This window comes from Liolophura sinensis, chromosome 7 (assembly GCF_032854445.1).
Source record: "Liolophura sinensis isolate JHLJ2023 chromosome 7, CUHK_Ljap_v2, whole genome shotgun sequence".
NCBI classification, from domain to species: Eukaryota; Metazoa; Mollusca; class Polyplacophora; order Chitonida; family Chitonidae; genus Liolophura; species Liolophura sinensis.
In genome coordinates, this window is record NC_088301.1 from 6,167,976 (window position 1) to 6,194,366 (window position 26,391).

Sequence of the window (26,391 nt, forward strand, 5' to 3'; positions counted from 1 at the left end):
AACATGTCCTTATGTTATTTTGGCAACATATCCACCTGCTATTTATCCACATGCTGCATCCGCATGTGATTCCGGTCATCATGTCTGCAAGTAATTCCCACCACATGGAACGCATAAATTCGCAGCCAAATAAAGAGAAAATCATTAAATGAAAACTCAGAACGTCAAGGACGATCGCGTCGATGGTCTAGTGGTCGGAGCGTCCGCCTCAAAGCCGGAGACAGTGGATCAAACTCAGGTCTGATGATACCAAAGACTTTGAAAGATGTTGTTGCTTCCTCGCTTGGCGCTCAGGACTGAGAGATTAGAGCAGGGAAACAGGGCCGGTTGGCCCGTTGTCAGTGTAATATGACTGGGTGAGTTTTCATGTCTGGTGTCTTAGGCATGATATTTAATGTCGACAGCACTTTTGCAGCATGGGACAAGAAGACATAATATATGTACAAACACCTAAAAACTCCTCGCTGTAATATGATTGAAACATAGCTAAGGACGGAAGAAATCTCCAACGATACATACAGAAAAAAACAGAGCGCCAAAGAAAAGAACCGACGAAGTTCAAAGAATATAAAAAACCGTGTTTAATTTTGCATACTATTGCAAAAACAGTTCTCACTACAGTTAAATGTTATTTTATGTACATGTACTCGTACAGTGAGCATAAAAGCTATACTGTTGACGTTATGTACAAGAAAGTGGAAACACTTACCGCTAGTGTCAAGTAGTAAGCTTAGTGCGAAAATCACAAAAAATTCACAATATTGCAAAATTATTCACAGTAACAGTTTATCGTTAATTTTGTAAGAAGTTAGCTTTTGTGGCAATCCAAGCATTATTAATCCCAGAAGACACTGTAGTTCTCTGACATTCTGATATTTCAGTCATTTCATGTGCATGTACGCGTGTAGCCCAAAGCATTCTCTATTTAAAGATTGCAGTGATGGCCCATTTTAATTTATTTTTCAATTAACAAGACAAGAATGCCAAATTAATACAGTTTTAATCCAAAAGTAACAAATGCTGCAAAAAGAACAGCGTTTAATAATAATAACTTATTAATTTAGTGCCAGCATATTGTCTAGATAGCTAAATGGCAATTACCGCTACAACTGCTCTCTACCAATAAATCGAATAATTCCCCAAAATAACAGCTGTATTTGAGCTTAAAGTAGTGCATGGGATAAAGTTAGCTTGAGGATTATCACAAGACCAAATCGTAAAAGTGACGAATGAGCCGTTTAAGCCGGAGTCATAAGTTACAGTCCATATTTCAGGCAGACCGGGAATGACAAGATGTTCACTCCAGGTTCTCATATGTGTGCGCTGTCTCCAGATACACCTTGGCCACTTGGTGTACGAAATGGAACTGCTCCTGTAAAGAAATTATCGGTGATGTATAGACATAACAAAATTCGGTTATAAGTTGTGCAAGACTCTACTGGAGGCTGGGGAAGACGTTGTATTAATTTGATTTTATTTGATTGAATTACGCCGTACTCAATAACATTTTACTTCTATGACGGAGGTCAGCATTATGGTGTGAGCAAATGGGGCAGAGCTAGGGGGAAACCCACGACCATCTTGTAGGATGATGTCCTGTAGGCATAGATTGTTTTGTTTGATTCTTTTCACATAGGCGAGGAGACGTCTCCAATTGTACACAGAATGGAACTGATATGTACAATCCCATTGTGCTGTTGGCTACCGCGCCAATTCGCTGGTAGCCTTAACTACCCCACGGATGATCTAGAAGTCTGCAAATGTCTATTTGATAGCTCAAGCACTAAGGTTTATTTTCATTTCATTTTGGCAATTATTCTACTAGACTTTCTACTTTATTCAGGCGTCGAAAACCTGTTCTCTATTGTAAATGACGCTCAGAGCACAGAATGCAGTTTATTCAGATATAGCTGGAAAATAACTCCTTACGGGTAAGATAAAATAGGTCCACGGATTTGTGCCTGATCAGATCTCTCATTGAGGCAATCTGATTGGCCAAAGAGAGGACATCCGCTTAGACATGGCCTTTTAAGTAGGTCTCTCTTGTATAGACAGTCTTATTTAAATATCTCATTTTGACTTTATTAATGTGCGTGTAAAGATCTTGTCTTCGAGAAGCAGCGAACAGAATAATATAATTACAGACGTACAGTATAGAGAGTAAAACCAAAGCAGCCACGACGGTGTGATAGCTGGCAAATATTGACACGTGAAATATGGCGTTTTGTCAATTTACCTTAGTTAAGGTTTCATTCTAACTGTTCATGTAAATGCTTTAATAGTACCAAATTACACATCCGCTAGCACCAGGGCTTCAGCAAAATAAGATGAAAAAATGCAGTGCTAAAATTGCAATTTATTAGGTGTAACTCATCTAGTCTTACTCAAAACCCTGTGTTTTCGTCACATTTAACATGCAATAACATTAATTTACAGTTTTTTAATATTCATATAACAAATGACTTATTCATTTCTTTTTATTTTCCATTAATGAAAATAACTGGAAAATCTGCACAATGCAAGAGATTATTAGTCTCCATGTTGTGCTCCGTTATAGGCTATGTCTGTATAAAGGGGGATTACTCTGATGGGCTAAACATCCCCGAGACCTGGTCCAATTGCATGCTTTTAATGTGATGGTTTTCTTAAAACATGATGACAGTACAGATTCAGATTATTTCTACGTCAGTCACATTTTACAAGTTGCAATTAACGTCGTCTCTAATTCTAATTTAATTCCGTTTCAGCCCTGGTGCTAGCGGGCGTCTAAGGTAATACATTTAATCATTTACATGGACAGTTAAATTGAAATCCCACCGAAGTAAATTGTCTGGGCGCTGGATATCACCGGTTATGTGTGACCATTTGTCAACTATCGTGCTCTTGTCGATATTCTCGTTTTACTGACTGTTCTGTGGTCTTTTGTATTCACAACGTACACTACTACCGTGTATTCATGTCTCCAGCTTATATTATTGCCAGTATAGCCCTGTGTATTGCTTACCAGGTCAGTGATGACCTCCGGTCTATTGGCCCTCATCTGTTTCACCGTGTGGACGATGTTCACTTGCTGGTCCACCTTCAGTCTCTCAATCACCGACGCAGCCACACAGAACACACCGCATTTCGTCACACCGTCTCTGAACATCAAAGCATTCTTTCACAGACAATTTAATAGGGAACTTTCGAACACTTTTGTAACTGAAGGTAAAAAACCACAATCCTCCTGTATCATTTAAAATGTGAAACATTTTTGGCTTGTCACATGACAGAATATGACATTTTTTTACCTTTGTCGATAAAAGAGTTCGATCTCGAAATAAGACCATGAGTATTATGATACAGTATTCCTTGTTACTGCTACAACACAGTAACAGTATCCCTAATTACGTCTACAACACAATAACAGTATGCCTGATTACTGCTACAACACAATAAAAGTATCCCTGATTACTGATACAACACAATATAAGTATCCTTGACTAGTGCTACAACACAGTCAGTATCCCTGGTTACTGCTACATTACAATAACAGTAACCCTGTTTACTGCTACAACACAATAACAGTATCCCTGATTCCTGTTACAACACATTAGCGGTATCCCCGAGTACAATAACAGTATCCCTTATTACTGCTACAACACACAGACAGTATTAGTGGTTACAGGTTTCATTACGGCTTCAACTCAATAACAAAATCCATTATTACGGCTACAACACAATAACCTTCAGTACAATGTTCAATTAAACCAGGACAAAGGCATAATGCTGGTGCAATAACAACTTACCTACAATGCACCAGAACAGGTTCGTTGCCCGTTTTCTGTTGCCATTTGGTCGCTTCGTTTATGATGGCCAGTAGAGATGGTATCGAGGAGGGGTCTGGTACATTTACACCTGGCCAGAACTTACATCGGAACTGCTTGATATGATGCGCTGCATTCTGTTAAATGTATAGAAATTTCATTGAACTTTTTCGATGACAGCAGTGAATCAAACCTAAAATTATTGATGTCAAAAATGAATATCCCGTTAAGTTTTCATAAAATGATTACATAGTTATTAGATCAAACTGTGAATTCGTCTAAAGATACTGCCTAAATTACCAGGGAACTATACAATGGTTATATTCTAAGTTTGTGGAGTCCTTACGGTCTCCTTGTGAGCCAAATGGTAGGTCCATACGGAGAAGCCCTCGCGCTCCTGTTTGCCCTGAATTTTCACAACAAAGGGGTCGAACTGAGTCTCTTCTTTTGGCCAGTATACTCCAACATCCTTTGGAAAATATGACATTTTAACCGTTAGCACAAATCTCAGGATTTATTATCATTTAAAATATGACCTATTAGGTAAAATTATTTAATCTACTGTTTTTGTCGTAAAACACTGATAAAAGGCACACAAAACTTTAAATGGGTTCACCTTCGTCTGATTCCCTGAGAGTTCAGTTATAATCCAGTTGCGGTCAAAAAGTTTTTTGTGAGGTGAAGTTACCTAATTTCACATATATTTCTCTAAATTCTAAATTCTTTCATTTCAAATCGCTGTCATGTGAGAATACACCGGTCGATTTAAAAGTTATTTTGTAACAAAAATATTTTTGACCTCACTTAGGTTCACATTACAGTTTACGATGGCGACATACAGCCACAGAATCCAACAATTAAAATGGTTATAGCTCTCATCTAAAAAAAAAACAAAAAACAAACTATTCCTTTGAGCGGAATTTAAAAGCCGTGATTAATCTCGTCTTTCAAGGCAAGCATCGTTCTGAAGTGTGCATGTGGATATAGCATACATTACACCTTTGTGGGACCCAAAACGCCGTGTCTGACTCGTACATTGATCTGTTACAAAACTAACCGTATCACGTGGCTTGACAACGTCTATCATGACGATAACACTTATGCCGTGGTCATACACCAGGCGCCAGAAATCCAGGACTGTGTTGGGTAGAGGAGTCTGGGTGACAATGAAACCCTTCTTCGATCTGAACGCCTGTAACATTAGCAGCAAGATGCAGGAATTGCGAAGAATCAAAGTCAACCTTTTCTTTTTATTCACTAAGAAATAAGTACGGGGTTATGGAAAAGTGGGAATCTGTGACACAAATATTAAAAATGCCGAAATACTCCAGTTTTGGATACAGTTAGGTGGTTATTACAACTATGTTTATTTGTCAGTTCATTCCATGATTTTGTCACCAGGAAAATAAACTCCCATCACTTACTGGTAAGAACACGGCATTGATGTAGTTGTTGCCTTCAGGTACCGGCGTGGACAGGTACGGTCTGCATATGTCCGCTGTCAACAGAGAAACACGCGTACTGTCAGATCTCACCACCGCTTCCATCTCTGAATTTATAGCCGCAATCTGTTTTTCGATCATTACGGGGTTGATTGTTATGTTCGAGATGGCCTCCGTGGCTGAGTTGCTTAGTGCGCTAGCGCGGTCGCTGTGAGTCGCAGCTCATGCTGGCTTCCTCTCCGGTCGTACGTGAGAACGTCACAAGCAACCTGCGGATGATCGTGAGTTTCCCCCGGGCTCTGACCGATTTCCACCCACGATAATGCTGGCCGCCGCCGTATAAGTGGAATTTTCTTGAGTACGGCGTAAAACACCAATCAAATAAATAAATATATAAATGTTATGTTGAAATCCCGGAAACCCGGATAGCTACAGTCCCGAGCAAATTTAAGACAACATATTCGATAAATATTTCGTACAAAGGGGAATAGTGTAGAGCTTGTCCATGGGAGAGCAATGTGCAACACGTGTATGCCTTGACGGTTGGTCAGAATCAAGGTTGTATATCCATTTATCATACACCTATCTGTCTACGGCATCCGATACAAGCCATCTGATACAAATTTTGTGTCAGACGACTACAGCGCTCTTTCTGGGACTACTCAGGAACACTCTGAGCTTGCTTGCTTTTGCAACTCTGATAACAAACAAATCGTCATCGGCAAGCCTGCGAATTCTTTCCAAGCTGAAAGTTGACAGTCACGTACAGCGTTGTTGAGAGCTGTAGTAATTGTTTTTTTTAATCAAATTAGTTCAGTTATATTCCAGTTTGACATTTGATTTCTTCATGTTGTGGCTGTGAATCACAGTTTAGTGAAATTTCCCCTTCACTTCGTTGAATAAAGAGATATAAGATAGATAGATCATCACGACCGTGTATGTTCCGCGAAGTTGTATCAACCTCTCGTTGTCTGAGGTTGGGCTATTGCATCAGCCTTGCCCGACGACAGCCCGACTCCAGACAACTTGATGTTGATACATCATCGCGGATAGCGCACTGTCATGACAATCTCCATGTGTCTCTACACTGTTCACGCACAGAAGCATGTCTTTCGGTGACGTGGAACTGGGGAACACTACTCTCACAGGATTTTGGTGACACGATAGGCTACTGGTCTTATTCAAAGCTTAGCAGCATTCACTAAGACTGAGGCAGAGTATAAAGATCGAGTCAGTTGAACAGTTTAGATGTTATGTGCCCTGGAAGAGGGTTTTAGGTGTTACGTCAGGACTATTAGTGAAATTTGCCCTACAACGTGGATAACGGAAGTATTCGCCTGTACCGTTGTATTGTTCCACCAAGTACCTGAAAATTGTTCTCTATCAAATTCACATGTTTCTATTCTTCGAGTACTGGGTGACCGCAAAAGCAGCGATCACTTCTTGAGAATGTTGGGTGCAGTTTTCTGAGCCTGTGGCATATCTTATACGGGCAATACATTTTACACGTGACCGTTATGGTGAGCAGAAATACATGATCTCCGAGTATCAGCATTTATTTCTCATGCTAAGTACCACAGTGGGTAGACACACTGCCATGAGTAATTATAATCTAACTGCCAGACTGGACCAACCTGCCAAGATTCGGCTTGATCTGTTTTTGATGACATTGTCTGGATGACGGGCTGTGGTAAGCACGCCTTCAGTCAGAGGAGATGTCAGCCGCTGTAGACACTGTGTGATACACAAAAATAAATGGTATAGAAATATAACTACAATAAGCACGAAGGACCCATCCACAAATATTCTGTCAACTGAACGCCACAGCGTTCTGACACCGTTACACACCATTCACACACATAAATGTTATAGCAATATAAGTACAATAACCACGAAGAACCAATCCACACAAATGTTCTGTTAACTTAACGCCACAGCGTTCTGACACCGTCACACACCATTCACACAGGTAAATGTTATAGTAATATAACTACAATATCCACGAAGAATCCATCCACACAAATGTTCTGTCAACTTAACGCCACAGCGTTGTGACACCGTCACGCACCATTCACACACATAAATGTTATAGTAATATAACTACAATAACCACGAAGAACACATCTACACAAATGTTCTGTCAACTTAACGCCACCACATTGTGACACCGTTACACATCATACACACAGATAAATGTCTTCAAATCTGCTGCAGTATTTGTGACCACCGATTGGTCGTATTGTGACTTGAAATGATCAATAAAAATCCAAGATGGGTTTACCCTATAAGACGACGAATGTCACTAGGTCATATTCTTCACCTTGTGATAAAACGCACAACACACAACAAAAAATCACAAGTTTATCCTAACCTGGAACTGTTCTGCCATCTTGGTCATGCCGGTCTCTGGGTCAGGAGCACACAGCTCGGCAAAGACACAGTGGAATTCCGCCTCGCCAATATAGCTACTCCCAAGAACAAAAGCCTCGGCGAGGGCTTCGTGAAGGAATATGTATTGCTCCTAGATCAATTAACAGGTACAAACACATATTTTTTAATTTGTAGATACAATCATATCCGTGACGACTTTTTTTATATCTGGGAATTATAGGTGATCAAGCATGAAACGAAGATGGACAAGTGAAAAAGAGCAACAAAAAGGCCAATATAACCGGCGCCAGAAACAATTTCTTCATTTCATCACGTAATAAAAAATTCCTCTTTCCTAGCGGACGGTTATTAAAAAAAAACACATCAGTAGGTTTTTTGTAAATAAAGCAGCAGTAAAAAGCTATACTATTATGAAACAGAGAGTGTTTTTACCTCTTTCGGCACAAAATATGAATATCGTATCATTTTATCTTGGATAGACAGCTTCAGGTAGAGAACCTCATCTGAAGCAGTCTAGATTGGTCTGCCATCGGGGACCGGGGTTTGTAAAATGCCATATTTACCAATGCCTGGACCATGTTAACTCGCTGTTCCCGGAGCTGTCTCACACAGGCCGGCACATCCACCACCCCCTCGTCTTGAGCCTGGGAGATCAGATAATCCAGAGCTATGTATGTTCCCGTGCGACCCACACCAGCGCTATGTAAGGGAAAGGAAAAGAAACGGCCAATTACTTCTCTCCGAACGACACGGCTACTGCCTCTTCAGCAAACACTCCATTGTCTCTGTGATTAATACCGAAGTAAAAAAGTAAAAAGACAAAAAATGCAAACAAAAAGAAAAACAGACAAAAGCAATAACAATTATCTCTTTATACTTAGTCGAAAGATACCCGGTTTGAAATAAATACTCAGAACGCGTTGGTCAAAAATTCCTAATTTTGATTGGTTGAAGTGGCGGTGTGTCTTCACTGATATGCATGCCTAACACGGAAGTAGAGTTTCAATCACCGAGCATAAAATCAAAAGCGTTTCCATTTGCAGATGGGTTACCTGCAGTGCACGACGATTGGTCCGTTAAGCTGCGTCTGATAAGCGTTAACTTTGTCCCGAAAATCCAGTAACCCAGTAGGTTGAGCAGGGGCTCCGTGATCAGGCCAGGCCGTAAAGTGGAACTGCTTGACTGTGTAGCTTTCTGTCTTTGTCTGAGCACCAAATAACATATGACGGGCAAGATAACAAATAAATCCTTCGGCCTCCACATCAGGGCAAAATTGGACGTTCGTAAAATGAATGATATAACTTTTTTCTAGGCTGGTCACATAATGTAATAATTTTTCTGTAAAAAAATCCTTACACAAAGAGTGGCTTGGAATTACCAAATGTCATTAAACCACATATACCGTTTGTTCAAAATGCTTAAACTTCACGAAGAAGAATTGAAAGAATATGCACAACGATTCACGATTAGATTTCAGGCATTGATAATATCCTTGAAATTCACAGTACACTTCGCGTAAAACTTCCCATCCACTCACCTGGTTGTGAGTCAGTAGCAGAGTTCTCACGGTAAACTCCCCGTAAAACTCCTCATTCAGTAGTGTCACAGTAATCAGGCCAAAACTCTCCGATCCTTCGTCAGGCCAGTATTGGCAGCACTTGGTCTGCAAAACAGAAGCTGGCGTGAAAATCCAAGCAAAACAATACAGTCACAGCTGGTATATTAGTGCCAGGACAAAAGGTGTCGCAATATGAATTCAAGCTGGTGCTGTGAGCAGAACTTGTCTGTGTGGTTAAAGTCCTTGATTTTCTTCCTCTTCCGTCCAAAAACAAAAACGTCTTATGTATTTATCACAGAGGAATATTAATTAAGGTGATCAAAAACAAGTAAATAAACAATTAAATAAAGAATCGAGTTGATGTGGTATGTAGGACTATTTGGGGAGCTGTGTGGATCGTGAGCCGTTGTCGTGATGTCTTTAAACTGGTATTGTCACAAACTGTATGTTAACAGGTGTTGTCCCGAAAAGTACTTTAAATGAGATCGACTTTCATTATTTTCTTCAGCACAAGTGCTGCAGCAGCGTGTATTTCTGTCAGCCATGAAATGTTCTACATTTTATGTGTGTGGTGTATGCAGTTTGTCAGATAATTGAAACAATAGAATGGAGTCCTTAATTATACGTACATATTTCATCGTTAAACATATATTCTGTCAGTAAATATTTATTATAAATCTTATTGTACACTAATTTACACAACCTCGCCCTATCTCCATGGTCTAGACTACATCCCTTTAGTTGAAAATCGTGTATTCAAATCGAGTGAACATGCATAGAAAGATTTGGGGATAATTTTAACAAGATATACAGCAAACCCGCCGTTCACGTGCCTTTGTTGTCTCCATTAAGTTGGTCACCATGATAATCTTTCCAGACTTCTGTTCCCAGACAATGCGCAGAAAATCGTGAAGGATGACGTCATTAGGACCTGTGCAAAAATCAATCCACAGTACATTTGCCAAATGTCAATGTCAAAACGCCACTTAATTGTAAAAAAATTACAAATTACCAAATTACATCCGTGGGAGTGAAAAAGAAATTAACCGCATTGTTTAAAATTTAGTTATAACTCATGAATCAACTTTCAATTTGGAATTCTTGCGAGGGCCGCGAGATACACCATATTAGAGAAACCGGAAAAACGATGCCCGTGACATGAACTTTCTGTGTCATTATATAAAAAACGTATAAGAGGGATCGTGTAACGTAGCCGTGGAAATAGGTGTGTTATCGGGTTGTAGAAAAAATTTCACTTGATTGGTTAACGCTGATATAGTATGGTGGCGCATTCCATTTTATGATGTGCTGGATTTTGCTTACTTTGAACTGAGATGTCTGGGTTATATTACTTGCCTTGAGATGCGATGTATTTCTTCGGTTCGTTGTAACCCTGTAAATCCACAAAATCGTTAGACATCCGTTCCTATTTTCTAGCGGATAATTACCACGACCTTCTATTAAACCTTGCATGTACTCGAAATGATTTAAATCGTTTTAACTAATCAACAACTCCGTTAAAAGTCTAGGGGTAACTGAGCTTCCACACTTATAAATCATTTCTGTTTATTGTTCTGTCTCCTTTTATCTTTCTGTGATTAGCAAGACCAATCGGTTGACGTTTAAATATTGTAACCCACATTTATGTAGCAGGCATTGATGTAGTCAGTAGCCTGGCCGTCTGTCACAGATAACAACACCCTGGAATGGTCGTCTGAAAGCAGAATACGAGACATAACTTGAACATTAAGTATAATCATGGATGTTTGTCACATTTGTTATAATAGATGGTTTCACTTTGTCTGAAATAGACGACCCACTTATAGTATTCATTTGCTTCCCATGTAAGAAAAAGCTTGTGTTTCCAATTCTCATTATGAATTATATCAAAACTACATTTCATAATAATACCAGAGGACAACCTAGCTCTGCGCGTGGATATTCTACAGATAGTAAATAGCGGCCAAAACACTCATCAAAAGTCAACACACTGGGTTTAGTAATATCTGCACATTTTCTGTTGCAGATTGCAGATGGAAACGGTCTATTGTAACCTCATCAATAGAACATAGATATTGTATATTAGAAGTACATAAATGGATATTTTAAGTACAGAGAAGTGCATTTATGTCACACACTCGTTAATTGATTCTTTATCTGCTTACTCTCAATACACACTGATTGGAGCATACAAGCATGGAAATAATCTCAGGCGTCTTCTCATGGGTCATTGCGTCGCCATTCACTGTGGTAAGATTAACAGTGCAGAAGCACCATGGGTATAACACAGTGGCAGGCCTCTGTGAACTTATGTACTGCTGCTCCCATGGGTACAACCCGTACACAATCTTCTAAGGCAGCAATATGCTTAAACTCTCTCGAATGATAGGAAAGGAAACAACTCACGAATTGTGTCATTTGTAGGTCGCAGATCCAGATGTGTATTTTTGGTCTTCAAGTCCGAAGTCGTCTAGCGTTATACATGTACTATAAATTCCACAATGCAAGTGTATCGGTCATTTCTAATTTTGTCAAACATTTCGATTATTCACTGATATAAATCTGAAGGAATCTAAAACACTATACTAAGTTTTTTTGCTAGAAGTTTGTCTTTAAACAAAGGTTAGGGACGGCAGTGGTTAGCTGTGGGTGATGTTATTGACCTTTCTGTGAAAAAGTAAATATCTTTATATGTTAACATCGTGTTTGTCTTGCACTTGACGTTTACACAAAAGGTTTATCTATTGTAGTGTATATATGTGCAGGTTTGTTACACGCTTGGCATTTATCAGACCATCTGAGGAAAGCACTGTACATTTTGTGCACATTATAAGGGTACATCACTCACATGCCACGAGGCTTCGATAGCGGCTTTTCGCTTTATTCTCGGGTTTGTCAGCCGCGTCATGCTTCGCGTGCAAACCAGTGGGGAATTTCTGAAATACATAGATAGTATACGAGGAGTTGCAAACTCCTAGGCGCATTTTCAGATATTAGTTTCTGTAAATCTCGCCTGATGTCTGTGGAAAATATAACACACTGTTGATAAAGTTTTTTTTTTCGTGTAAATAATTTGTAATCTATGATGCAATGCCACAAACGAATCAATTAAGTGCTTAAGTAACCAACGGTCATACAAAACAACTGGCAAAGTAACCAAATTTCTATCGTTGTAATCCCGACACTTTTTCATTTGCCGTAGTCAGTTTGTGTGTAAGGTAGAGGAAGTAGCCACAATCGGTTTCTTGCAGAAGAATGGCGGACTCCTAAGCTCTACACAGAATGGGAATGCTAATCATTTCAAAACCATTCAAACGTTTGTGAGTTTGTTTACTTCGAATTCTTTCTTGAAGCCTTTCGCTGCTTTCTTCCTCGCACCGTAGTCTGGGAATTCGCTGACAGACACTTCGGTCGGGACGACGTCTGCGTTAACGTATGGATTAACGTCACCCTGTGGGTCGTCTTCCTGATCGTCGCTGTCTTCCTGAAACGCTGCCAGCGTGAAATAGGAAAAGATATTTTATTTCAATATTCACACACTTCATAATTATTTTATACAACACTCTTAATTAAAAACTAACACTTTTTGAGAACAAGATGACATACTTTCGAGAAAATCATCCTTTAAACACATATAATCTTTAGATGTTAAAAAAGTTCAACTCTAAACTTCATAAGTTTATTGGAAGAGTTGGTGCGGAAATGAATATCTATACCTATGTTATTCTGTGGCTGCCTGTCCACTTCTATTTCTTCCCGGTCATCATATTTACAGTGCGCTTTACGCCGTCTCCTGTAAAAGATGTAAAATAAAGAAAACTACTAGCAAAGGCAAAATTGATCAAAGTTGCACGAGATAACTACAAGGAAACAGCAAACTTCCCTTTGAATGAACCTGAATTTTATGAAGCGTATAAAGTATGCTTAGTCCTTACATGTAACCGGAAAGGCATAGAACAACCAAGCAGGATGCTGGTTTGACCACCAAAGTATTTTGAGTGTCACTGTGGAAATTCGCATAACAAATACATACCTAAATAGGATAATGACAACAACTGCCACTATGATGATTAAAACAACAGCTGCAGCCACACCACCGCCTATGTACGCAGGGTTAACACCACCTTCTGCAGACGCTTTTGCTTCTGGAGTGAAAAAAGAAAGATCAATAAATACTGATGAGAATCTATTGTCCTAATCAGTTATATCTGAATTCAGCTTTATTTCCACTCTAGATTTATGACACGCCATTATATCTCCCTATCTGTTCTAATGATCGCTTTGCTGTTTTGGTTTATTTCACTTTCACATACCTTAACTTTATTAGTATCGTTATCGTTATCGTTCTACACTAGGGCTTAGGGTTACTTTCCAACAGTTGGGGTTTTAACCCTTTCCTCTTCAGTTGGGTTTAGAAGATGTTATATACCCACAGGTCATTTGACATGCTTAAATGTAAATAACGTACGACCACACTTAATTAAGATCCGATCCAGATTGCAATCTTCATGCGCAGGAGCAGGTAATTTCCAACAATACTGTATTTAACAGCCAGGTGGCCGTTCCATGTGTTTGATGTGCGTCTCATATAGATATCTATACGAAAGGGACAACATTCGAGAGTTCTTCTTACGAGAAAAGCGTTAATTTCAAGGGTTATTTTATTCATTAAGGTTCATTTCAGATTTATCCATGGGTTAATATGGGTACTTGAGAAAACCGCACATTTATTTCCGGCGAAATAGGAACGATGAAAGGCGCTATATTCACTTGTTTATGTTGAACTTCATCAATTTTTAGGAATTTCAGAAATTTCATTAAGTTTTAACATCAAAATAACAGCAACTGATGGGCTTTAACTGATTCATATCACTACCGTTTTGATGTGCCGAGTGCAATCGTGTATGCTTAAAAACGGCCAATACAAGCTACAAAAGGTGATGTTTTTGAAAATGTATAGGGGTTAGTTCAGCTTACTTTGAGGTCTACTCAGAGGGAGTGAAAACAATGTATAGGCTAACGCACAAGATAAAACTGTGAAAACCGGATGCCAATACATGTATCTCTGGAAAGGGTCGACACCCTGCTTTTCGATGTGCAAACCTTTAGAAAGATTTTTAAGAACCTTTATTGTAAACTGTTTGGAATAGCATTGAGCCAGCGCTTTTCAGATTCTCATAAATGCAGCGATTGCAACCTTTACCATTTTTGTTCAGACGACATTCCCAATCCATTTCTTATATACTTCTGTGACTCTGTCACAGAGCAGTTCTGGCGTAACAGATAATAATAATAAACACCTTCTAAAACATGTCTCTGCTAGACGGACGGACAACGATTGTTTTCTTAAGGCATTGCATTAAATATAAATTCCATACGTGGCACGTTGTCACAATGATTATGTAGAGTTACCTCCCCTTCTTAACTCTCTGCGAGTGGAAGATAGAGATGCTGATGGAGCATAGTTCAGCGGTGCAGATTGTTGTTTAACGGTTTGTTGTTTTGTTATTTTCTTAATGTTTGCAGTTTTTCTAGCTCTAAACACCATTGTGGCATTTGAAAGGAACTGTTCATGGTGCCAGCCATTATCCGATTTCATTGACAAAGTGTAGTGTGAGAGAGCTCTGATGTAGTTCGGAACTTCTTCGCTGTTGTAAAAGTGTTGTTGATGGCGGGAAATCTTGTAAGATGTCATGAATGCCTAGATCAGAGAATTATGTAACTGTATATATTAGCATGAGTTGAACACGTTATAGTATATAACTGACAAGGAAATATTTTTTTTAAATATACAGCTGGTCTAGACTTGCTGGGGGGTTTTGTGAATGTTTGAACATGCTATCGTTGCTGTGACTAGTCGACACCCTGCATTTGCTTATTGTCATAAGGTAATAGTGAATTAAACCTTTCTTAATTTGCTGACTTTATTGCTATTGCTGGTTGTACTAATTTTGCTGTAAACAGGGAACTAGCCACATATAGTTTTATGTAATGTTACTTAGTACACTGTAAAAACCGTTACACCGTAAAAATATGTGTAACTGTGAGATGTCACTCAAGATGTCATTTTTGTTCTCTTATAGCTGTAACCAGCATTATTCTGCCTGCCTTTGATGCTTTGATCAGTCTGCATGGTGAGCAGTGAGGTAATTTTGCTAGTATTTGATGATTATTTCTAATTAAGAGACTAAATGTACAATTCAGTGTATTGCATAATGATGCATTTGTTGTTGACATGTATACTGCGCATGTTCATTTCTCTGAGCTAAGTGAATGTATACTCAATAGGATTTAGCTGTTATGCAGATGTGTGTGTTGTGTTGTTGAAATACTGGTGTAGCATAGCATTTGAATAGTGCAGATAGTTACACTGTTGTGGAACTATTGATGTTTCAGTGAGGACCACTGCGTCTAAGTGAACGCCGTTCGGTTAGAAAATTTGAAAGTTATGGGTCATCGTATTCGTCCATGTATATAGTGTTCAGTGTTACCTAATGTAGGTTACATTTGGTTCTAATTGATATTGAGGTCTTCTCGTTATTGACTTTATTAACGATTTGCAACTGTGTGGCTGCAAATATTTTCTTTTGTTTAACAATTTCTTGAAATCTTGATGTGATGTAAATGTAGTTTTGGAGTTGATAGTTAATTCAATGCAAGCTGATATTGCATGGCAGCACTAAAGTGCAGGGTCAATGATATTTTGAGATGTGACACCAGTAAACTCATGGCTGTAAGTTAATAAGGTTATAAGTGAATTAAGTTTCTGATAATCCTTTTCATTCGCTCTACAGTATACCAAAATACTGCGCAGTTATGTATGTGAATGGTTTTTCATTCGGATAACCACTATGTTGTACTCAGGTGATTGATTTAGTGTGATTAATTACTTTTAATAGCTCCCGATAGGTTCTAGGTGTAGTGTTTATGCACAGAACTAATTAAATCGTTCTGTCATTGTACAGGCTCCATGAGGTACCCGACCCTGGTCACTTTTCCCATGTTTCACCGTCACTGAATAAACTTGACCATGTACATCAGCCATGATGATGTCTTTATTATTTGTTGACATTTCCCCCAAGAATGAACCTAACCGGCCACACACATATAGGTTCACAGCTATTTACTCTAGCCTCCAAATTGATGTTGAAAACTCGATATAAAAATGGAGCAGATAACCACAAGCCCCCACAAGAAAGCTAACTTAACTTTGGAGAACACTGACACTTTGGAGGATTTAGATTCAGTAGTGATATTTTGGAAAGTGCAGGGGAAGGGGCAGTCATACATTCCGATCTGAGATGACCGAGATGATTCTGTAACACTGGTATACTTAAAAGTGAAAGTTTTAAAGGCTGCTCTTGTTGTGTTTGTCACGTATTGTTGAACAATAAAAGCCAGAAAATTCAATGAAATAAGAATCCATGGTTTTTTAAATCTATATACTCACGTGCCACACAGTCCCTTCCGGAATACCCTGGGTCACATCGGGGATTCCGCGCGTCTATAAGGCAATCCCCAGTGGTTGTGTTACATTGGCTATTGTTGTAACATTGTCCACAAGACTTTGAGCAGTTAACTCCCCACGTGTTGTTACTGCATTCTGTAAAATACATCAACACAGAGATGATGCCGGTGAACAATTTATTAATCCTATCGAGTCCATTAGCAGACTTACATGTTCACGACGTTTGGATTGTTATTTAACTGTAGACGCATAGGTATCATCCATACACAAGCTATTCACACGAACTTGTGTCAGCTAATTTACTATAGCATTATTAGGTGTCATCTAAGACCCAAAAGCGCGATACCTTTACAAGGGAGATAACCTATATGGCTGTGTGTAATAGGACACAGACCCCCATTACGACTTACGACTTTAGTTCTGTGTATTTTAGGGTCTAAAGTCTTTTTTTGCTGCCAGCCTGTCGTTTTTGGTGTACAGGTGGATGCTTGATATCAAAAGGATGGACACTGTCTTAGCTTTGGGCAGGTATGAGTTTTAATGATGAAAGTTTGAAATTCTGGGCGACAGGTCACAAGGAGACAGGTGGTGATGAGGCTGCGAGTGACGTCCCCTTGGCGTTGGGACTGAATGGTTGGGACTGAGCTATAGCGCTAAACGCTAACATTGGCAGCTAATGGGGTTCTGACGCCAGTAGAGTAAGATGGCGGAAATGCAGTTCACATGAGAGGTATTTAGTCAATAACCTATTTATTATACACCACACCAAAAAATTCACCTATGGAACAAAAACTAATTAATCTTAAACACCGAAAAACAATATGTACAAAGAACAGACACAGCGTCACTGAATGACGTCATGTAGCTAATTTTGAAGAGATGGTAAAATTACGGTGGCCCTTTTGTGTCATTTGAAATTCCATTTTTTACTGATTTACAATCATTCACTTTCTAATAAAACTTGTCATTACGAACAAACAATTTGAAGTATATCCAAATGCAGATTAAGGCAGACACAAAAATATTTTAACCACAACTGATGAATTCAACTATAAAGTTCTCTAAGTTTAGAAAAAAGGCTTACAGCTCATAGAAAAACTTCTCACCGCGGAGAAAACCATTACTGCGGACAAAAATTTATAGGGCGTTGAAAATGTATAAACCGCAGAAATAGGTTTACACAGCAGAGAAAACCTTTCTACCGCGGAGAAAAGGTTTAGACCACGGAGAAAAATTTTGCACCGATGAGAAAATGTTTTCTCCGACGTCTAAATCTTTGTAATTCGTTGGGAAACGTTTGAACCGCGGAAAAACCTTTGCACTACGAAGAAAAGGTTAAACCCCCGAAGAAACGTTTATCATTGTTTGAAATAAGTTTATGGTCGTATTTATCGTTTTTATAGCTTTTGCTTCTTTGTATGCGCTAGTTCATTTTTTGTACGCTCTCTTTCTAAATAAAACATTTTACTAATTTAAATTGATTCGTCGGTTTAAGTAGTCAAAAGGTGTCACTGCGAACAAAGAATTAAAAGTAAACACAGCGACCTTTTCTTCGCGGAAGGAAGAGGTCTTTGCGATGCGAAGGTTTTCTCCGCGTTATAAAGTATCAAACAAAAAAGTTAACATAAAAAACTGTATGACCGTGATTTTGTTAATATCTTGACAGGTGCAATACACCAGTACATTGAAAAACCAATTCATTGACAAAACAGCAATCAAACCAACTATAAACCAACCATTTCATTAGCATTCAATCCATTATACAGTAAGCATACCTATTGAACAACACTAAATCGTCATCCTCCAACTTCATATTTATCATTTTTGCTCACAATTCGATCGACTATTCGCTATTTTTCGGTGTTCTGAAAGGAAAACGTTATACTAAGGAGAAAATCCAAACCAGTTAAAACTTCCTGTTCGCCAAAACGTTAAGCGCTTTATAAACACTTGCTGGGAGATGTGCCGACGGATGTCGGAACAGGTTGAGCAGTTTATAGGTCTAAACAGCTGTTCATAAGACATGACAAAGCCTTTGGAAATGCCATTAAACATGTGGTCGGATGTTTCTTTTGTGCAACTCTACTGAGCCTGACAATGTCAAGGCAGTATTCCAAGACCTGTGCTTGGTGTTGTTCTCGTGTAGGTTGTGACAGGACGTCGCAAAAACACAGCACCAAATAGCAGTGTTAGCACATATGACCAATACATACATAGTCCTTAAGAGCGTTGTTGCAGAGATGGGTGACAAGACAATTGCCCGGTGTTGTCCATTCTAAGACCTATTCGGCAAAGACAATCCCCTGCTCTGCCCTGCAGCTCTTGAAAAGTACATGTCATTTTACCCTTTATTAAGAGGTAATATGCTTGGGCCCTTATACCGATATATCCCTGGAACAGGCCCCGAAAATGTCATAGAAACAAGGTCATCGAACGCCTCAGTAGAAAGTTAGCCTTGACAAGGCTGTCAAACTAGATGTACTGAAACGGAAAACAAAATTGTCACCGCTCTTCTTATTTCTAAACTGAAATTGTCCTCCATTGGGCGTGTGAAAGAAACTCAACATACTGACATCCTCGGGCCTACATCTCGCAGAAAAAAGTCTGACTACATTTCCTGAAGTGAAGAAAACTGGTGTCGCCGAAAAGCACGTAAATGTAACAAATACCACTCAAGACTAGCAAGGCAACGAGGAAGTGAATAAACGTCTGACAAGGAGAGCCTTCTTACGGTACCGAAGTGCGGAGGCGAGCATCATGGAAAGGTACTAGTAAATACATGGGCGCTGGACAATTTCTTAGCCATTTTTCGTGTCAATGACATGGAATGTGGGGATCTTCGGGATGCGTGCAACAATTTGAACCAGCTGCGTGGTACATTACTGAAACGTTTGGATTTCCTGAGAGAATCAACATTGGATGCAGCAAAGCTGACATGGGCCATCAGGCGACCAGACATTCCTCTTAAATTCTCAGGTAATCTTTACGGGTCTGAAGCAGATGCGTTCGCAAATGGTTTTGTGACAGAAATCAAAAGTACACTGGTAGCCACCTGTACTAATCCTACATGCCTTGAACATCAAAGAAGAACCCTGAGAGGCGTATGCCTGTGGTAAGTGACAGCTTTCGGTGCAGCAGTAAATATCATAGCTATGATTTTAAAAGTGCACGCTGTATGCATTCGTATACACCCAGTTGCTAAATCAAGATGATTATATTCAGAGAAGTATAAAACAAAGTTTATCCTGATATTTCCGACCCTGACATAACTAAGTTGGGCCCCCAGTTAATCAATGACAGTGTCACTGAATCTCGGTTTAAGCAGGCATAAATATAAGACTAAAACCTTACGAGTTCATAGTTAGCTCTTGTAGCTCTATGATCACGTATCTGCCTTGGGGACAACACTCCAGTTCTGTTTCTTGCACACATACCACTGCGAACGTTTCGAGGAAGCGATATCTGTTCCTAAAAGTGTTAATTAGAGACCTACCTTAACGCCAAAACTAACAAATATGGAAGTTACATTGTTGTGGTTTTTTTCTTTCGTCTCTTAGAGCGCAAAGAAGGCACCGAGGATATGAGTACAATCTCAGAGATGGTGGATGGTTGGCTGTTTTGAGACCCCAGCCCACGCACTGCGGAGTCAGGAGAAAGATGTTCCAGAAAAGACGTCTTTGCTGACGCTGAAAGGATTGAAAGGTTCAACCTCTTCAGCTATCGCCTCGATATAGCTGAAATATTGCAGATGTGGCGTTAAGCCATAATCATTCATTCATTACTTTAAATCTGAAACCCCGTGCAGGAAAATGAGACTAAAGGCGGGATGAGCTGGCGGATATTTTATCTTGTAGCACGCCATTAATTGCCCACAAAATACATCGACAGAATTCGCAGCATAGTTGCAGACACATTTGTCGTGGACAACAAACCCTGTCATGTGACCCAGTAAATCATGTCAAGCAAACTAAACGTCACAGGCCAACACAATACCATGTTGTCTGATTGGTCAGTTAGGTGGTCCCGATCTCGCAAATTCGCTGGAGCGGACAGAGTGGAATTGACGGCGTCTTTTTTCTCTAGTATCTGACATGTTTGATGCAAGTAAATTTCAGAGCGGACTAGATCGCCGGCGAGATACGCAGTTGCCAGAGCAGACACATTAAGCGGATCTAGTGTGTCCCCGGCTTAATGAATAATTGATTAATGCAATGTTTTGATTCAATTGCAGTAATTTTGTTTTAATTTAGGAAAACACTGCGATGTCGAGGTATAACACATTAGACGAGAAGCCTGGAAGCACCGCCACCAATCCTTGTGTTCTATATCTGAGACCAAGTCGCACTGGAAAAGACTTCCTCAAAGCTTCAAGAGTTCTCCGGACAGATAGAACTTAATGAGCAGATGTTTCGCCATGCTGGGGCCAGGCGGCATCGATATAACTAATTCACTCCTGTTGTAAGTTCCATACGACAGGGCTGGTTGTATTACGACGAAATTGTGGTCAAGCTGGCAAATTTCAATCCGTCTACTCTCGTAAACTATACTTCAAGTTAGGTGGCTTAAACTGCAAGGAGAATGTGAGCAAACTGTAGTCTGAATTCTTTGAAGGCTATGTCCCCACACCAGATTGTAACACGCGTGTATATTTGACACAAAACGGGTACAAGTACGCGCTAACGCGGGTATTTGCAATTGATAACTGATAAACAAATCTAGCTTTGAGGATAAATTCTAGCCCTTGCACCCCAAAAAACAAAGTTAAAAAAAGCCACAATAAGGTCAAAATGACTCGTTTTTACGTAGGCCCTCACAGTCGTGCAAAATTTCACACCTGAAATTTCCTGGGGTGTATTTTTCGCCCCAAGACGTGCCGTTGTTATACTTTCTGTGCTTATAGGTACACGTTTGCCAGATACTCGTCAAATTCTTCTCGCACGAACTTTGATAATCGCCCGCATTCGTGTGTGTTTGTGCCTGTAAGTTGACGTGCTAGCGCAAAAATTGCCGCTTGCACTTAGGATTTTGATAAGCTGCAAATTGTACCACTGAAAATGACGAGTAAAGGCTTCAATAAATGCCAACTTACAAACAGGATATGTGGTATAGTCGTTGTCTTACCCAAGTGTGGTGTGTGGCAAAGTCAGGTAATCAAGCCAATCTTATAACCTTTCTAACTTAATACAGAGTAAGGTTTTTTTGGCCGTTGAACAAATTTGAATTTGACCCATGTTCCTTATCATTTTTGGTGTTTTAAGAAAGGATACCAGTTTTCATAGGTAGTATACATTATGCTACTACTGTCCTTGTTTGATAAGAGTTTTATGCATTTCTTGTTCTGTCATATTTCTTGTGTTGGTACATGTACTATCATGTATGCCGTTATAAACGGCTATTCACGTGCAAAGATTTCAAACGTTTCAAAAGATTTCTCGAACATATAGTAGGATTTTAATGGATGTGGAGAGCAAAATTGTCACTGGAAGCTACAGGCTGTCACTAGAGATCAAAATTGTCACCGGAAACTACAGGCTGTCATAGGAGATCAAAATTGTCACTGGAAGCTACAGGTTGTCATAAGAGATCAAAATTGTCACCGGAAGCTACAGGCTGTCATAAGAGATCAAAATTGTTACCGGAAGCTACAGGCTGTCATAAGAGATCAAAATAGTCACCAGAAGCTACAGGCTGTCATAAGAGATCAAAAATGTCACCGGAAGCTACAGGCTGTCATAAGAGATCAAAATTGTCACTGGAAGCTACAGGCTGTCATAAGAGATCAAAATAGTCACCAGAAGCTACAGGCTGTCATAAGAGATCAAAATTGTTACCGGAAGCTACAGGCTGTCATAAGAGATCAAAATTGTTACCGCAAGCTACAGGCTGTCATATGAGATCAAAATTGTCACCGGAAGCTACAGGCTGTCATAAGAGATCAAAATTGTTACCGGAAGCTACAGGCTGTTATAAGATCAAAATAGTCACCGGAAGCTACAGGCTGTTGTAAGAGATCAAAATTGTCACTGGAAGCTACAGGCTGTTATAAGAGATCAAAATTGTCACTGGAAGCTACAGGCTGTCATAAGAGATCAAAATTGTCACCGGAAGCTACAGGCTGTCATAGGAGATCAAAATTGTCACCGGAAGCTACAGGTTGTCATAAGAGATCAAAATTGTCACTGGAAGCTACAGGCTGTCATAAGAGATCAAAATTGTCACCGGAAGCTACAGGCTGTCATAAGAGATCAAAATTGTCACCGGAAGCTACAGGCTGTCATAAGAGATCAAAATTGTCACTGGAAGCTACAGGCTGTCATAAGAGATCAAAATTGTCACCGGAAGCTACAGGCTGTCATAAGAGATCAAAATTGTCACCGGAAGCTACAGGCTGTCATAAGAGTCTGTGGACTGATGGACAAATAGGGTAAATGTATGTGGTATTGAAGACAATGTCGCATCCCCATTGTTTGGTGCATTTCTTACACGGCGGGATGAAGTAATTCGGAAAATGTCAGAACTTGGAACTACCGGTACCATCACGTGCGGGATGTCTGAAACTCTACATGTACCACGTTTGTACATATAAGTGCAATATTAAGAGCTGTAAACACCCAGTTCCCGATTCGATGTCCATCTGCATTTACGCCCCCTAGAGTCGTAACTTGGAAATCACGTGCAGCATGTCTAAAAGTGCACATGTACCAAGTTTTGTACCTTTAGGTGCAATATTAAGAGCAGAATAGAATAAATTTTTGAAGTCAGCTTTAAATATAGAACCAGGAACTGCGAGCTTAGTTCACATTTGAATGTCGAACGAGGAACAGGGAACTGGGAGCTTACTTCACTGATAATTCAAAATTACCAGCACAGTCCCTCTTGGTGGGCCCAACGGTTCAAGAAATATTCTTCCAGTATGTCCAATTTCCGATAAAACTGTGTATATTTTCTTGAGACTTCATCGCCTAAGTCCACAACTTTTATCTACCGCAGGCTACTGGTTATACTATTATAGGGAAAATACCTTCGACGTTAGAGATCTAGAGTAAAGGCGCTGGAACTTACTAATAGATTGCCAACAGTTACATGTTTGGACATGGTGAAACGTCAACAATCTAACAACACACCTTCATCACATTTCTCAGTGCGGTATCCCGGCATGCACCTTGGTGTTCTCTGTGGACAGTGCCCGGATATTATGTCACAGACAGACGGTCCCTCACCACAGTTCCCACATCTCTCCCCACAGTCTGGTCCGTATGTCCCGGGTGTGCACACTAATAAACACACCCACAACATCATAAAGATGGACGTGGATTTAGGGGCACGATATATTACCACATATCCACAAACAAACAACGAAAATGTAAATAAACATAGTATACATCTTTAAACTAACATTATGTAATTTTACTTCTCTAGTATTAATTTTATCATTGTATGCAAATACCACAGCCATTGTCATTCTTTGCTTTTCTTGGTTTTAAAAATCTAAAAAATATATTTATTGTTGTGTTAAGGTACTTTCAGTCTTTCAGTGGACATAAACATTTAGTCAGGTGCTGTCATTCACTTTAAAGATATTTTCAGGAACTTATGCACTTTGGTGTGATGTCGAAAGGCTGAGGTAAACTGAAGAATGATTAATGTGATTACATATACTATAATACAGTAAAGATGCGAGTGTCATTTTAAATGCTAAGGTAACTTTTCCGACACCGTTCACTTGACGAAGAAGAAAGCAAACACAACATGAGTTTGTAGTGATTGCGATGCATGAAACTTGTAATGTACTAACTACAATCCTTTGTTGAGTTCTATACTAGATTTCCAAGAGGTACATGTTTGGACATGATGGAACTTCAACAATCTAACAAACAACACACCTTCATCACATTTTTCAGGGCGGTATCCCAGCATGCACCTTGGTGTTCTCTGTGGACAGAGCCCGGATATTATGTCACAGACAGACGGTCTCTCAGCACAGTTCCCACATCTCTCCCCACAGTCTGGTCCGTATGTCCCGGGTGTGCACACTAATAAACACACCCACAACATCAAAAAGATGGACGTGGATTTAGGGGCACGATATATTGCTACATATCCATAAACAACGGAAAAAAACATAGTATACATCTTTAAACTAATATTATGTAATTTTACTTCTCTAGTATTAATTTTATCACTGTATGCAAATATCACAGCCATTGCTATTCTTTGCAGGCGACTTTAGAACTTTGTTTAGAGGTTTGTCAAACTCCTGAAATAGAGCACTGGCTTACCAAGTACATTCGCGGACCTCCGCGGCTCAGTTGGTTAGCTCGATAGCGCAGCGTGATGACCCAGGAGTCTCACACTAATACGGTCGCTCTGAGTTCAAGTCCAGCTCATGCTGGCTTCCTCTCCGGCCGTACGTGGGAAGGTCTGTCAGCAAACTGTAGATGGTCGTGGGTTTCCCCCGGGCTCGGCCCAGTTTCCACCCACCATAATGCTTGCCGCCGTCGTATAAGTGAAATATTCTTGAGTGCTGCGTAAAACACCAAACAAATAAATCAAATACTAGATACATTCCGGTTTGTTGACTGCCATAAATCCCTAAGGATAGATTTTATCATCGATCATATGGGTAAGTTAATATCTCTCTGAGAGAGTTTTCAGCAATTTGGTTCTTACTTGTATTTGTCTTACTAAATGTACGTTTGCTTTTGGAAGTTCGCCTGTTTATTTCCTAAATACTAAAGTTTTGTCAACTACAAATCACCACATTTTACTATCTTTTTGCATATTTACATTTGCTTTGAGAATATCATTGAAGGAAAGATTACTGAAGTAGTTTGTCTATGGGAATATCTAAGGAATATTTACAGGCATACATGTAGTGTTGTTTTTCGCTTCCTTTTGCACATTTTTGTCCGAAACAATATCGAATTAAAGTAACGAAATGAACTGTAAAATCACTTCTATTTATTAGTAATAGAATTCTTGCCATTCAGACAGCATACCGAATATCTGTACTTCACACATGGTGAGTGGCCAGGAATTGTTGATCATAATCTTCACGGTGTCCCCTAATATCGGGCTGCTGGCGTTACAAACTCCATCAATAATGTCCCCTGGACCACTGCTGTTTGTGGTGGCGTCCTGGTAACACACTCTGTAATTCCGGGAGGAGTTTCCCACAAACAGGGTAAAACCGTTAAGACGGTTACCGCCTGTAATACAAACCAAACAGTTTTGTGAGTAATATAATTACCATCAGGCATTTAACCGGAAGCAGCAAGCACCAGAACAACTTGTGTTAATGCGCACAGTGATGTTAATTATCAACACAGGGAATACTGTACCACAGATAAAAAGAAAACTGTACCACTGATGACTGAAAATCTTGTGTGAGACACGAAAGTAAAGCACCATCACAGATGAAAGAAATCATGCTCCGCAAACCACAAACAGATCGTCGCATCCAACACATTAAAGAATAACTGTGTCATAGATTAAAGGAACCCTGGACTAAAATTTAAATTAATCCTGCAAATCAGACCAAAGAAAACATGTACCACGGATCAACGGACCTGTATCCTGTATCACAAGGGAATTCTCTGTCACAAATAAAATTACGACCATTACCAAATGTGGCTACTTTATACTATGGGTTATCGTGAAGTCTTGTGTACAGTATTGAGTGGTATTGCATGAGTCACAACCTGTACCAATACAGTCCCACTCCAT

The 26,391-nt window shown here is 39.6% G+C and overlaps 1 protein-coding gene across 1 annotated transcript; it reads right to left on the bottom strand.

Moving 5' to 3' along the window:
- Positions 1-566: 566 nt before the first annotated feature.
- On the bottom strand, positions 567-26,391 carry LOC135469907 (receptor-type tyrosine-protein phosphatase mu-like). Its single transcript, XM_064748547.1, has 22 exons — positions 26,373-26,391; positions 25,665-25,874; positions 24,549-24,698; positions 23,790-23,939; positions 13,231-13,342; positions 12,914-12,990; positions 12,532-12,689; positions 12,046-12,133; positions 10,838-10,911; positions 10,554-10,590; positions 10,031-10,128; positions 9,177-9,302; positions 8,692-8,843; positions 8,203-8,338; positions 7,620-7,769; positions 6,883-6,982; positions 5,231-5,304; positions 4,864-4,998; positions 4,153-4,275; positions 3,789-3,943; positions 3,005-3,140; positions 567-1,372 (listed from the first exon to the last, which is right to left on the bottom strand). Exons 1-22 carry the CDS (start codon positions 26,389-26,391, stop codon positions 1,298-1,300), a joined length of 2,535 nt encoding a protein of 844 aa, XP_064604617.1. The 3' UTR covers positions 567-1,297.

Coding starts and splice junctions, on each gene's coding strand:
- LOC135469907 (XM_064748547.1), bottom strand. Junction 24,699..25,664: donor GTGTGAAGTACAGATATTCG/GTATGCTGTCTG, acceptor TGTGTTTATTAG/TGTGCACACCCGGGACATAC. Junction 5,305..6,882: donor ATCAAGCCGAATCTTGGCAG/GTTGGTCCAGTC, acceptor CTCTGTTGACAG/CGGACATATGCAGACCGTAC.